Genomic DNA, 14116 nt, shown 5'->3' on the forward strand with positions numbered 1-14116 from the left:
CTACTTATGTTTATTCAACGTAATTCAGGAGACAAAATACATGCCCCCAGATAAGAATCTCTGCTAACACCAGTTTATAACCTAAACCCTCTGCAAGGAAGATGAGAAATTAAAAAATACAAAATATGTTTTACTCAGCTCTGCAGCTACACCTCTATGAGGTGGCCTGTTTCACATGTTAAAATTGGCAAAAAGTCCTCTTTAAAGTCAGGCACAGTTAAACCATCCCACTTTCTGGCTCAATAATTACTTTGATAGAAGCATTGACATAAGCAGTCTTGACAATTTTTTACCTCACTTTCCAACAACCATGTCTATAAGTATTTAGCAATGGTTGTTGGGAAATAAGCTGAGAATGGATTATGTGTATGTCAATATACATCTCTTAAGGTACTGTCACACTAGACGATATCGCTAGCGATCCGTGACGTTGCAGCGTCCTCGCTAGCGATATCGTCCAGTGTGACAGGCAGCAGCAATCACGCCCCTGCTGGGAGATCGCTGGTCGGGGAAGAAAGTCCAGAACTTTATTTCGTCGCTGGACTCCCCGTAGACATCGCTGAATCGGCGTGTGTGACACCGATTCAGCGATGTCTTTGCTGGTAACCAGGGTAAACATCGGGTAACTAAGCGCAGGGCCGCGCTTAGTAACCCGATGTTTACCCTGGTTACCATCCTAAAAGTAAAAAAACAAACACTACATACTTACCTACAGCCGTCTGTCCTCCAGCGCTGTGCTCTGCTCTCCTCCTGCTCTGGCTGTGAGCGTCGGTCAGCCGGAAAGCAGAGCGGTGACGTCACCGCTCTGCTTTCTGGCTGCCCGGCGCTCACAGCCAGACCAGAGAAGCAGAGCGCCGAGGACAGACAGCAGAAGGTAAGTATGTAGCGTTTGTTTTTTTACTTTTTAGGATGGTAACCAGGGTAAACATCGGGTTACTAAGCGCGGCCCTGCGCTTAGTTACCCGATGTTTACCCTGGTTACCGGCATCGTTGGTCGCTGGAGAGCTGTCTGTGTGACAGCTCTCCAGCGACCAAACAGCGACGCTGCAGCGATCCGGATCGTTGTCGGTATCGCTGCAGCGTCGCTATGTGTGACGGTACCTTTAGGTAGGAAAAAAGGATCATCCCCGCGCTGCAGCAAGAAGAATTCCAAAAATTGTAGAGGTTTCAACCTGGTTTATTCTACGCGTTTCAGGGTTCAGGTGACCCCTTTATCAGGACATACCACAAATATTGTACAATATTTGTGGTTGTAGAGGTTTCAACGTGGTTTATTCTACGCGTTTCAGGGTTCAGGTGACCCCTTCATCAGGACATACCACAAATATTGTACAATATTGAACCCTGTAACGCGTAGAATAAACCACGTTGAAACCTCTACAATCTCACCAGGTGAGTAATTCTCTTGGTGGGCAACTCTGTGTAACATTTGATAAGACCCCATTTGCGCTTTTGTGTCCACCTCTTTACTCTGAATATACAGCTCTGGCAAAAATTAAGAGATCACTGCAAAATGTTCAGTTTCTCAGATTTTTCTCTTTATAGGTATATTTTTGAGTAAAATGTAAATTGTTCTTTTATTCTATAAACTTCTGACAACATGTCTCCGATTTTCCAAGCAATAAATGTTGTATTTTTTCTCTGAAAAGGAGAAATTGTCAAAATTTAAAAAAACTGTTAATTCATAACTCAATTAATGCAAAGAAAACAAGTTCATACTCATTTAGAAACATCAATACCAATGTTTTAACTCGGGAAGAGTTCAGAAATCAATATTTTGTGGAATAACCAGGATTTTTAATTACAGCTTTCATGCGTCTTGGCATGCTTTCCACCAGTCTTTCACACCGCTTCTGGCGCAAAAATGTAAGCAGTTCTTCTTTGTTTGATGGCTTGTGACTATCCATCATCCTCTTGATTACCTTCCAGAGGTTTTCAATGGGGTTCAGGTCTGGAGATTGGACTGCCCATGACAGGGTTTTGAAGTGGTGGTCTATTAATTTTTGCCAGAGCTATATGTATGTTACAAAATGCCTTCAACTGGGATGGTACATGCAATGAGCAGGGTTGTTTTTCTTTAGTATGCTATATACAAAGCTGGCTGAAATGCAAAATCAGCTCCCACCTATTGTGTTCCAACAATACTATACTAGGGCGGGAGGTTTTCTTATTGGGCAGAGGAGTCTTTGGGCCCTCTCTGGTGCCAAAACCTAGGTCATCCCGCTATCTGTGCACTGCCTCAAATGTCAGTTTGATCTGAGTTTCATCAGTGTGTTTGATCAGATTTGCATCTGTGTCATCAGAGACTGTCTGAATTGTATCAGTTTTTCTAAGAAAAATAAAAGTTTCACTAGCTTTCCCAATCAAATAGTCAATGGAAAACGGACAGCAAATGGATGGCATCAGAGTGCCTTGGCGATTTTGACCCAATGCTTGGATCAATATTTGACAAGTCTGTGTGTAAACCAGGAAAAGGATCGGATATGTGAACTACCTCATAGACTATCATAGGTATGAGTTATCTGTGAAAAATGTGGCTACAATTTGTATGTGAAAACTGATGTCTTAACGAGCCCTAACTATACCCTCCCCGATGATGACCTGTTTTCACACTGGGATATGGATTAAGAATGCCGGAGAAAAGGTGGAATGAAATTGCCAATGCTATGTTAACTCCGACTACATCACTGCCCAAACACACTATATATACATAGCCTTTTCCAGTCTGAACACAATATGGATGATAAACGTTCAACACAGTTTCTGCATGTAACTGTATATTTATTTCTTTTTTAAAGAACACTCCTTAAGGATCTGTATTACAAACTCGGTTTCACAGAATTATAATCCACTAAATAGCACAATAACCCATTTCCACAAAGTCAGATGTGCTTTGTCACCTTTTTAAAGACACTCCAGTAAATTTGGTGACGTGTCCAGCTGAGAGTTACATATAACTGTACCAGTGATGCACTTGTACATATACATGTGGTGGAATGTTTCCCATATGTATTATTGGAGTATACCAAGCAAAATGTTCACATAAGACCATATACTTGTGATATATTCATAACTGTGTCATACAGCTATTGGAGAAATAAAACCTCACAATAAGCACGTGTTTGTACTTTTAATGCTTTACATTACTATAATTTTAAAATCACAATCCGCACTTAAGTTATAGTCAATTCAGCAAACAAGGGACAAAAAAATTACAAGAGTAAAGAACTGACTGATATATCCGTAATTTTTCTTGTTTAACAAATGCATAAGTGCATAATAAGATGATATTTCATTTAAATATCTTGCTTACACTATACATTGTTTTTGTTCTATTTACGCAACAGTAATCCCCATGCTTCACATAGAAAAAAAGCAATTCACGACATTAAGAAAAAAATGTACAATTTATGAAACAAAGTAAATAAATATTAGTATTACAGGATTGGAGCTGTACATAAAAGCTGTCGAGTTTCAATCATATAAAAATATGTTTTAGTGCAACCTCACATATATATTGATGCTATTTTTTTACTTTTTACATGTAGGCCCAAGTGTCCAAAAAAGAATGAAATTACAATTATTACAAAGCAGATACACAAATTCTAAAATATATACAGGGTACTGCTAAAAATGCTTATAAGAATATAAGCAAAGTAAAGAAAAAGGCACAAACATCTGTACAATTAAAAGTACCAGACCCATTACAAGAGTTTAAAGTTTTGGTCAGGCTCATGATGACTTATATGTATACAGTAGATATATATATACATGTCTATATATTTATTTGAATCTGTTTTCTTATAATAAACGTACTTTCAAGAACAAATCATCGTTAAGTACATCAGACATGCTATGAATGTGTTTTCTACAAGAAAAAAGTTTTTTTTTTTATTTTAACGTCTACATGCCCATTCCAATCAATGCAAGTTACTAGACTCGCTTGAAGAGTCCTTCCTTTCCCGTGTGCTCGATGGCTCTTCATTCCTGCCATGAAATCCTAACTTTGTCATGTCCATGCTCTTACTATAGAATTTGGAATGAGCTAATGTAGACTGTGATGTACCAAAACTGTCTTTTTCTCCGTGCAAGTCAACATGGGTGGGTGAGGCGCATACAAGCGACATGCCTGCCTCGTGTCCACTAAAGTGCCTAATGCCAAACTGTGCACTTTCTAATGTTTTTTGATTGGGCTCAGGAGGATGAGACAGCTGGTCCCGCTTCAGCAATAGACCTTCCTCTGTAGCAATCCTCAGGCAAGCAATGGCTTTTGTGCAAGTGCGTATATTTTCTTCTTGCTCCCTCTCAGCAGGCTTGGAGCTTTCATCCGAAGGGCTTTGCCCTGGTGAAGGTAAGAGCGTTGGGGTAGCTCCATGTATAGGATCTCCAAGAGGGAAATCAGAAGAAGAATGTTTCTCAAGGTGCAATGGGTTATAAGATTCTGAAGATCGGATCGTTTTGTCATCTGAGCTGCTTAGGTGCAAAGTTGTGGTTGATGGGGAGTGAGGACTGGACTGGATTGCAGAATTAGAATTAATAATCTGAATACCACCAATTGGGATCATAGGTAAAGGTGCTCGTATTTGTTGCTGTGAGTGCAATGGCAAGTGGCTGAAAACAGAGTCTTTGTGGCCAACATGGGCTGGGCCATGGCTTTGGTGTCCAGGAATATCGTCTGGATAAGGAGGACCAACAAATGGAAACTGTGGCCAGTTCTTTCGTAAACTCTGCAGTAGATATAAACAAAAACATTTGGTTAAATGGTCACTGTTGTAGTGTGCATAAATCAATATTCCAAATATTACATTCTTTAAATGCCTCTTGTCCGAAATTGCAGTGTGGACCCATAACACTGGGTGATATAGTTGCCATATGATCGATCCCCAAGTCTCTTCTGGACATTTTAATTAATAAGATGTTGACAAATTGTACCACCTAACATGATAGTCACATTTCACTTTAGGAATTTGTGTGTCTATTGCTCCGAATTTATATATAAGAATTTCACTATGCAGATATACAATTGATAACACATTGTCTGCAGTAATAGGATGCAACAGATTTTGCCAAACCATGTGAAAACAAAGTTTATGGATGCCATTTGTTATGCTCTCTAGATTTCGCCTGCTTTGCTGTTTTATACATAATGGTCCTAATGGGTAAAATAAGATTTCCCAAAAATTGTAAGGTTCCAGCCAAATTTAAGACTGTGAATGTTAACGATATAAAAAGTATTTAAAGTAAATAAATGTAATACTCTAGGTAATAACATAAATCTGTCACACCTCATTGGAACAATATGTTCTAAAGCAAACAAGAATGCATGCCACAATGGAATAACAGCAGACCATCATACCAAAAGATGTAGGCAGGCGACAATGGATTGTAAAATCTACATTGTTTACAGGGAAACCAAACGTCATAATGACCTTCAACTCTCTAGACAACATATTAGTAAAACAGTCTAGTCTTTTATACAGTAGAAAGCAAAAATACATACACCTCTCAGAGTTAATCAAATTAGTAACATTTTTGCCCCAAAACATATATAAATATATAAAGCTCAGCTTCTAGAGTGCTTAAACCATTACCATATGTTGAACGTTATAATGGCCACTGATATGAAATATAAAGGTCAAACATTTAGTGGCTTAACAAATGTACTACTTTTCAGACACAGATTTAGGCAACCGATATTGGTCATAGATGAGCAGAGGTGTAAGGTGATGCTCAATGGCCTCAAAGAAAACTCGTAAAAGGTTTGGATTTAAAATTAGCATAAGCTAAAAGATTTCCTCTGAGTCAAATAAAAAGCATTATAAAATAATTCTGATAGAGAGTAACTGTCATTTGTAATTTTTATTTCATAAATCAATAGATATCATGAAGATTATCAACTTTTGTAATAAAACTGCTTCTTTCTCCTGGACTGATCATTCATTGTCAAGAGAGATGGACGAACCCCTGGATGTTTGGCTCCGGCTCAGGTTTGGATACCAGAACAGTACCCGAACCCGGACCCCATTCACTTAAATGGGGGGGCGAACATCAAGTGTTTGCCATGCTGTCATGTGCATGACAGTGCAGCAAACACTGCCTCTGATCGGCAGTAAAATCATTACCAACGGTCAGACAGCCGCGGCTCCCACATTGAGGGTTGCAGCCCACAGCTGTCAGTTTTAACTGGCTGGTTATGAAAAATACAGGGTAACCAACAATGTTTTTCTTTTTTTTATATTTTTATAGAGCAAAGGTGCCAGCTGATGAATACTAGCATCAGCTGCCACCTCCTCTCAGTTATTAGCAGCAGCAGTCATAGGCCAATGAGAGTAGTAGTCCCATCAGTTGACGCCTATCATGGAGGTAAACTTTTTACAGCTGCGGGTTCACACTGTCATTTGACAGTGTGGGGACCAAGCTGTTTGACCAACGGTAATGAATTTACCGCCAATCAGAAGCAGTGTTAGCCGCGCTGTCATGTGCAAGAGAAAAACTCGGTGTTAGGGGTACCGAACCCGAACAATAACACGGACATCCTGGTGAAGTCCATGTTCTTTGCCTGAACAATAGGTGTTCGGTATGGACCGCAAACTTTACTGTTACGGTTCGCCCATCTCTAATTGTCAACATTTTCAATTCACTGGTAAAGTTTGTATTCAGTGAAGACAGATTATTATATTACTGTGACAGGAGATGACAGTTGGTACTGATAAGATTCTATGAGGGGAGGGGACCTAGAGTAAGAGCGGCTCCATCATCCTCCCCTCTACAAAGAATCTTCTCAGTAGCAACGGCCATCTCCTAACTCAGTAATATAATAATCTGTCTTCGCTGAATACATATTTTACCCAGGAATAAAGTATTTTGAGAATGATCAGTCCTGCTGGTGAAAGAAGCAACTTTTTCTGATAATATACATTACAAAGTTACTTATTTCCAAGTGTACTGCTGATTTACGAAATAAAAATTAAAAGAATGGTTACTCTTTAATACAAATCCATAGCTGTATCTTAAGTATTTGGTTAAAGGGCCACTGTCACTCCTCTCCAGCCGTTATAAACTAAAAGAGCCACCTTGTGCAGCAGTAATGCTGCATTCTAACAAGGTGGCTCTTTTAGTTTTAGGTTCAAGTATACCCCAAATAAAGCGTTTTTATACTTAGCCACAATTCCTGTCTCTAGCCAGGGAGGCGGGTCCTCACTCCCCAGCTCTAACCGCTCCTCTGCCGTCACTCAACTCTTCCTGCGCTTTCGGCGCCGCCCCCTCAGCGCTGTGTACGCTTCAAAACCGGCGCCTGCGCAGTGTACTGCTGTGCTGCGCAGACGCAGTAAGCTCTGGCCGTCTGACGTCCCAGCCAGGCTTGCAGACTGCGCCTGCGCGGACGTTGCGGCCAGCCACCTTTGGAATTCCCGCCCCGCACTGTGTTATGCATTATGCAGTTTTGAAACGTACACAGCGCTGAGGGGGCGGTGCCGAAAGCGCAGGAAGATTGGAGTGGCTCTTATCTTCTGATTTCCCTCTTGGTGGCCCTTTTAGTTTATAACGGCTGGAGGGGGGTGACAGTGGCCCTTTAAGCCATTGCCAGTAAACATATAGAATTTTTTCTTATAGATTTGGGAGCCAGATTTGCTCATAAGATTCAGACACCAGATGCACATTGGGGAACAAAAATTGAATTTTTACAGGGCTTTTTAAAATAAAGTTGAAAGAAGAAGTTGTGATATTTAAATTAAAATCTCAAATTTGGATAATAATTTTTAACAACAAAAACAAAGGTAGGGTGAAGGGTGTGGGTGAATTTGTATTGTATTGTATTGTTAAAAAAAAACCTCCCAAAACAATAAAATAAAAAATGAAAGGTAACTCACTCCAGGGCCAAGTAATCCTGAGTCTGAGTGCAAATAGTGACTCATTGGCAAACTTGGGTTGTGGTGTAAACGTCTTCTAGGTGAAAGTGCTCTAAAGCTGCCCATATATCTCCTCTCTCTTCTAGGAGACAGATCTCGCCCGGTAGAAATATCTTTTCCAGGTGACACTGGCCTAAGTGGTGAAAGATGGCGTCTCGGTGATACGTCTCTTCGGGGCGAGAGTTCCCTTCTTAATGCAGCTTCTTTTCTTGGAGACAGGTGCCTCATTGGTGAAGCGTCTCTTCGTGGTGATAAGTGCCTTCTGGGGGACAAATCTCCCCTAAGTGATAAGTACCTCTTTGGTGAATTATCTCTACATGGCGAAGAATCATATCCTGGAGAGGAATGGCGACTACAGGATGAGAAGTCTCTGGGAGATGAACTGGGTTCAGAAGTGAGCATATAGTCCTCATCCATGCTGCCAGGTACATCCATTTTTTCTCTGTCGTGTTCCAAACTAGCAAGGACAAGCTTTTGATAATTTACCATTTGGGAGTCTCCAACCAAAGTCTTTGAGTTCATGAGATGTGTAACTTGAATACTAGGCATAGTGGACAAATAGCTCATCAAAGAAGAGTGACCCGTGGAGACCTCTGGTGATGCTCTTTGTGAAGCTGAAGCAGCAGTAACAGACAATGTTGAAAATCGAGGAGGTTGAGGGCTTGTACTTCTTGATCTAGTTTTTGGTGTCGAGTCACCCTGGGTATCATCAAAATCTTCCTCCTCATCATCGTCATCATCATTATCATCTCCATCATCGCCATCTGATTCCTCTGCATCTGAAAACTGGTGATCCATAGCTATAGTATTCTTTTCTGATTCTTTTTGCATATCTTCAATGTTTCCTGAGATAACAATATAACAGACATATTTTATTTATTTTATTATGAAGAATATAGAAATGATTTCAGAATTTAGCTTTACATCTCAAAATATAGTGATTTCAGTGATCTACTTAGAGAAACATAGAGCCAAGCAAAATTGTTACCATTACAATAAAACTAAGAAAAAAAAATCTGAAATACAAATGCATTGGTATAATAATTCAAGCTGACATCATGCTTTACTACCTGATGCAATAATTTAGACTTGCAATAAATTTTCTTGATACAGTGAATGTGCCAAAGGCCAACTACCAAGTGTATTACACTCTTAGTCACATTAGGTGACATCAGAACAAAAGCTTGACTATTACTCATCTTCTCATCAATGTAACTTGGCACCAATAGATAGTTCATGGCACTATTGTCACACAAGCATTTTCTTCTATACTTCACTATTTAGTAGCTCAAGTCACTTTTCTTCTTGGTGCAGAAGTCACCTTACCTATATTAATTGTAATATTATTTTAGCCATAATTAGAAGCAAATGAATGGGGTTGGATTGCTTCCATGTGTCCTCTCAATCCTGATTTTTAAGGTGTGAGCTGTAGGAACTGTGTGCCATATCTAGTGGAAGTTTCTACGGGATTGGAAATTTTAAACTAGAGTCTACATATTTGTCAGTTCCATTGCCCAGATTTATATTAGTGAGTGAATAAGTGTCCTAAACTACCAGTACTAATCTTTTCAGCACATATTACACTTCTTTTTTGTATGTTGTGATATGATACACATAAATACATATGAGATAAAAAAAGTGCAATTCCACAATTTTTTATTTTTATTTACCATGCTCACTATATGGTAAAACTGACTTGGCAATATGATTCCCCAGATTAGTAAGCAGGTACCAAACATGTATAATTTATAATTTATATAAGTGGTGAAAAAAATTCCAAATTTGTATGAAAAAAGGTTTTTGCGATTGTCGCCATTTTTCGAGACCCATAACGTTCTCATTTTTCAGGACCTGGTGTTGGGTGAGGGCTTTTTTTTACATCTTCAGTTGTCGTTTTATTGATACCATATTGGGGTAGATACAATGATTTTATTGCCTCTTATTGCATTTTATTGTAATGTTGCTGCGACAAAAAATAGTAATTCTGATGTTTTCATGTTTTTCCTCTCGTTATGCCATTTACTGATCAGATTAGTTTTTCTTTATATTTTGATAGATCGGACATTTCCAAAAGCAGTGATACCAAATATGTATATACTTTTTTATGGTTTACTTTTAATGGGACAAAAGGGGGATGATTTGAACTATTGTGTTTTTTAAATTATTTTAATATTTTTCAAAACTTTTTTTTTCACTTTTACTTTATTTAAAAGTCCTCTTAGGAGACTTGAAGCAGGGATCATTGGATCGCCTGTGCTATACATAGCAGTGCTTCAGCCCTGCTATATATAGCACAAATCATGATCTCCTAGGTACCCTGATCTTACAGCAAATTCACAATGACAGACAAAGGGGTCTTCTGCAGACCCCCGGCTTTCATGGCAAACCACCGGCGATCATGTGACGGGGCACCAATGGGCAAGACTTGTGGCGCACTACTGGGCAGCTTGTGTTAAATGCCACTATCAGTGATTGACAGCGGAATTTAACTTGTTAACAGAAGCAGTTGGATCTCGGATCCACCTCAGCTGTTAGAGGCAGCATGACCGGTTTGGCAGTGGGTCATTAATGTTGTGGGTAGGCATTTATTTGGAGGGTCGAACAGCCCTCTATGTGCTAGCCAGGGGTACCCTGACTGCCATTAGGTACTGGGATGAGATCCCCAGACCCATTGTGAGACCATATACTGGTGCAGTGGGCTTGGGTTCCTTCTGATGCATGACAATGCTAGGTCTTATGTGGCTGAAGTGTGTCATCAGTTCCTGCATGATGACGGCATTGATGCTCTGGACTGGCCTGCCCATTTCCTAGATCTGAATCCAAACGAGCATATCTGGGACATCAAGTCTCATTCCATCCACCAATGTCACACTGCAAAACAGACTGTCCTGGAGTTGGCTTATGCTTTAATCCAGGTCTGGGAGGAGATTCTTCAGGAGAACATTTGCCGCCTCATCAGGAGCATTCCCAGGCATTGTAGGGAGGTCATACATGCACATGGAGGCCACACACACTACTGAGCATCATTTCCTCATCTTAAGGCATTTCCACTGAAGTTGGATCAGCCTGTAATTTGATTTTCCACTTTGATTTTGAGTACTATTCCAAATCCAGACCTCCACGGGACATTAATTTTGATTTACATTAATCATTTTTATGTTGTATTGTTCTTAATGCATTTCACTATGTAATGAATAAAGATTTGCAACTGGAATATTTGATTCAGTGATATCTAGGATGTGGTATTTTAGTGTTCCCTTTATTTTTTTGAGCAGTGCATATATTTATATATAAACACACACACATATATATTTCTGCATTATATTATATTAAACACATTGAAGGCGTTAGATGATGAGCATAGAAGAACAGAACACAACTGTTGAACCCCCCATACACTCAAACTTATGTTACTGGTACAGATTTGTCTTATACTTTATATTTTGTTGGTGTTGCCTAGTATGTTGGTCCTTCACTACACTAGGTTTTGGATCATACAAATTTCCTCTATTCAGCTTTCAAAATTGAACCTCTTTAAGTGACCATCATATACATTAGATTAATATTGGCTCAACTTTCTGATTTTGTTGGTATAGGTCAACCATCTAATGGTTAGAGGTGCCTCCTGAAAATGATTGGGCAGTTGGATTTTAACATGCCTGATGATTTTGTTCTTAGAGGAAATAAGCTGCCTTTAGAGGTGTTACTGTTGCTAGGGGCCAAGTCAAGTGTGAGGCGGGTTAAGGGGACAGCTGTCTGAAGTTATGGCCAGCTTTAGACACTTTATTGAGAGCTGTGATCTCACTCCTTAAATTACATCTTCCCTCTCCATATTCTTTTGGTGTGAATATGATATTGTGTTGACTATAAGCTCTAATTCTGACTCTGCCCTCTCAAGCTAATCTGAAAAATATGTCAACATTTTTCTGAGTGAATCGGAATAAATATAGTATGGATAAAAAGATTCTACTCATCTGATGGCGAAATCTTGTCTGTACATTGCATTGCTAGACTTACATCTAACCTACGTTATTAGGACAATTTCTACTTCAGTACTGGGAAATAAATATATACCCAGACTTGCTTTTTAAATGTATTTTCCTATGTTAGGCAGTTGTGTGGGCGATTCATCTTCTCACACAGACGCTGAAGAACCAAAATTAAAGTATGACGTACCTGACTCTTCTATTTCCGCATCATCTACAGATGTCATTGCTACTCCGAGCTCCAGGCACTTCTTCATGTGGGCTTTTGACTTCATATGTTTTGTCAGGTTTCCTTTAAAGACATAGGGAATCAGGTAAAATTAGCCAAGTGAGGAGCTCTATTGTAAATGATGGCATTATTCTCATATTTCTCTACAGATGGTGGAATAATACATTACAATAACTGCAGCTTTGGAAAAACTATGAAGAAGCTGGAAGACTATAGAATAAATTAACAAATGAAAGAAAATGCTTAGACACATAGTTTTTATAGCTAATAATACAATAATGAGGCCATAGGGCTATGACGGCATTTATTTTATGTGAAAAGATACAGATTTACATACTAGACAGAATTAGTTACTGGACGATCATACTGGTCAGGAAACAATTAAGTCATTGCAAAAGACTTGTACGGCTGCCTGCATCAAACAACTACACCCAAGGTTACATTTCTCAAAAGAGTTGTCTTTAAGCTTTAAACAAACGTATGGAAGTCTTTAGGCTGAGCCCCTGACAAATGATGTTGAGTAACAGAAGGATTGGGCAGTCTGAATTGAAATGCTTAAAAGGGGTTGTCTGACCTTAACGTACAATTCTGCAGTCACTCTAAGCATGCTGTGAGGATTCTCCGATGCCGGGTGCGAGTGGTAATATGATTGCGACTGCAAGTATGCAATTTGCATACTTCCAGTCACATTCAGACTAGACATGTCCAGCGCCGCTGAATGCACTTGCATTGAGTGAGGTCGTGCACATCTAGTCGGTAAGTGACATCTATGCAAATCACATACTTGCAGTCAAGTGCTCACCGCTGGCATAGAAGAATCCTCACAACACACAATGTGCATGATGTAAGGCTTTGCAAGTGACTGCAAACTCAATGGAGATATGGCGCTACCAGAGGTGTCCGACAGTGGCATATTCTCCTCTCCTCATTGGAAACACATGAACTCTCTGTAAAGCCTAATATTTGAATGAATAGGGAGGTTGGGAGTGATAGATGTTAGCGCCATCTAAGCAAAAGAAAAAGTTGTCAAAATGTATCTACAGCAAAATGGTAACAATAAAAATTAAAAATAGAAAAACAAACCTTCTCGCAATTTGATTGACGTAAAAGTAAAAAATTTAGAACTCTCAAAAATGATGAATCAAACCAATTTTTGTTTTTACAGTTCTATATGTTTTTGACCACCAAAATATACAAAATAAACTACGGTAGTTAAGCTTGGTATCGCTATAATTGTACCAATCTGAAGAACCATGTGGCCATGTTATTTTTTACTGTGTAATGAAGAGCATAAAAATGAGACGCAAAAACAAGTACAGATGTTTTTTACCCTACTTGGAACATTTTTTTTATCCCATTTATCCGCATATTATATGGTAAAGTGTATCATGTGATTAAAGACTACACTTCCTTAAAACTCAGCTTAAAAAACAAGCTCCCAGAAAAATTAAAAAAAAATGTTTCTTGGAAAAAATGGAAGAAAAAAAGCGTAAATTTTCCCAGGAATAGATAAATTAGCTCAATATCTGCAGAATGTTTTATAAGAACTCTCATATTCTTAAGTTTATAATTTTAAAACCCACACATGTACGCATGCAGACAAGTTCCTAAATATCATCCTGCCCTGGGAATAATATGGGCATACTTTCAGAATTACCCGCTGCTTGCATATGCTGAGTGCATTACAGTAAAATAGAAACCTTGCATGTTTTACCTAACAATTAAAAGATTACATGAAGAGCAAAGTCGTCTCGACATCATATAAGATTTCTATTACAGCTCGTATCGATTTCAAGGACTTCAATGAAAATCCCGGCTTCAATTAATAAAAGCATCCCTAGACCAGTGGCATCAAATGGAAGTCATTTTCTCTGCAAATGAATGTATGTGAACACTAGCTATCAGGACTTCATCAATAATGGATGTAGATACGGATGGAGAGGGCCACCGGGGAGACTGAGGGCCTTTACATTATTGATAAACTTGAAACTGAC

The 14116-nt window shown here is 39.1% G+C and overlaps 1 protein-coding gene across 2 annotated transcripts in view; it reads right to left on the reverse strand.

The window, feature by feature from the left end:
* Positions 1-3116: 3116 nt before the first annotated feature.
* HIVEP2 (HIVEP zinc finger 2) overlaps positions 3117-14116 on the reverse strand; it is a 262554-nt gene continuing 251554 nt past the window's right edge. For both annotated transcript variants that reach the window (XM_069725902.1, XM_069725903.1), the window contains 3 exons: positions 12084-12185; positions 7869-8752; positions 3117-4727 (listed from right to left, as the gene is read on the reverse strand). In XM_069725902.1, coding sequence (XP_069582003.1) covers positions 3921-4727; positions 7869-8752; positions 12084-12185 — 1793 coding nt within the window. In that variant the 3' untranslated portion in view covers positions 3117-3920. The remainder of the gene's footprint in view (positions 4728-7868; positions 8753-12083; positions 12186-14116) is intronic.

This window comes from Ranitomeya imitator, chromosome 5 (assembly GCF_032444005.1).
Source record: "Ranitomeya imitator isolate aRanImi1 chromosome 5, aRanImi1.pri, whole genome shotgun sequence".
Lineage (NCBI taxonomy): Eukaryota > Metazoa > Chordata > Amphibia > Anura > Dendrobatidae > Ranitomeya > Ranitomeya imitator.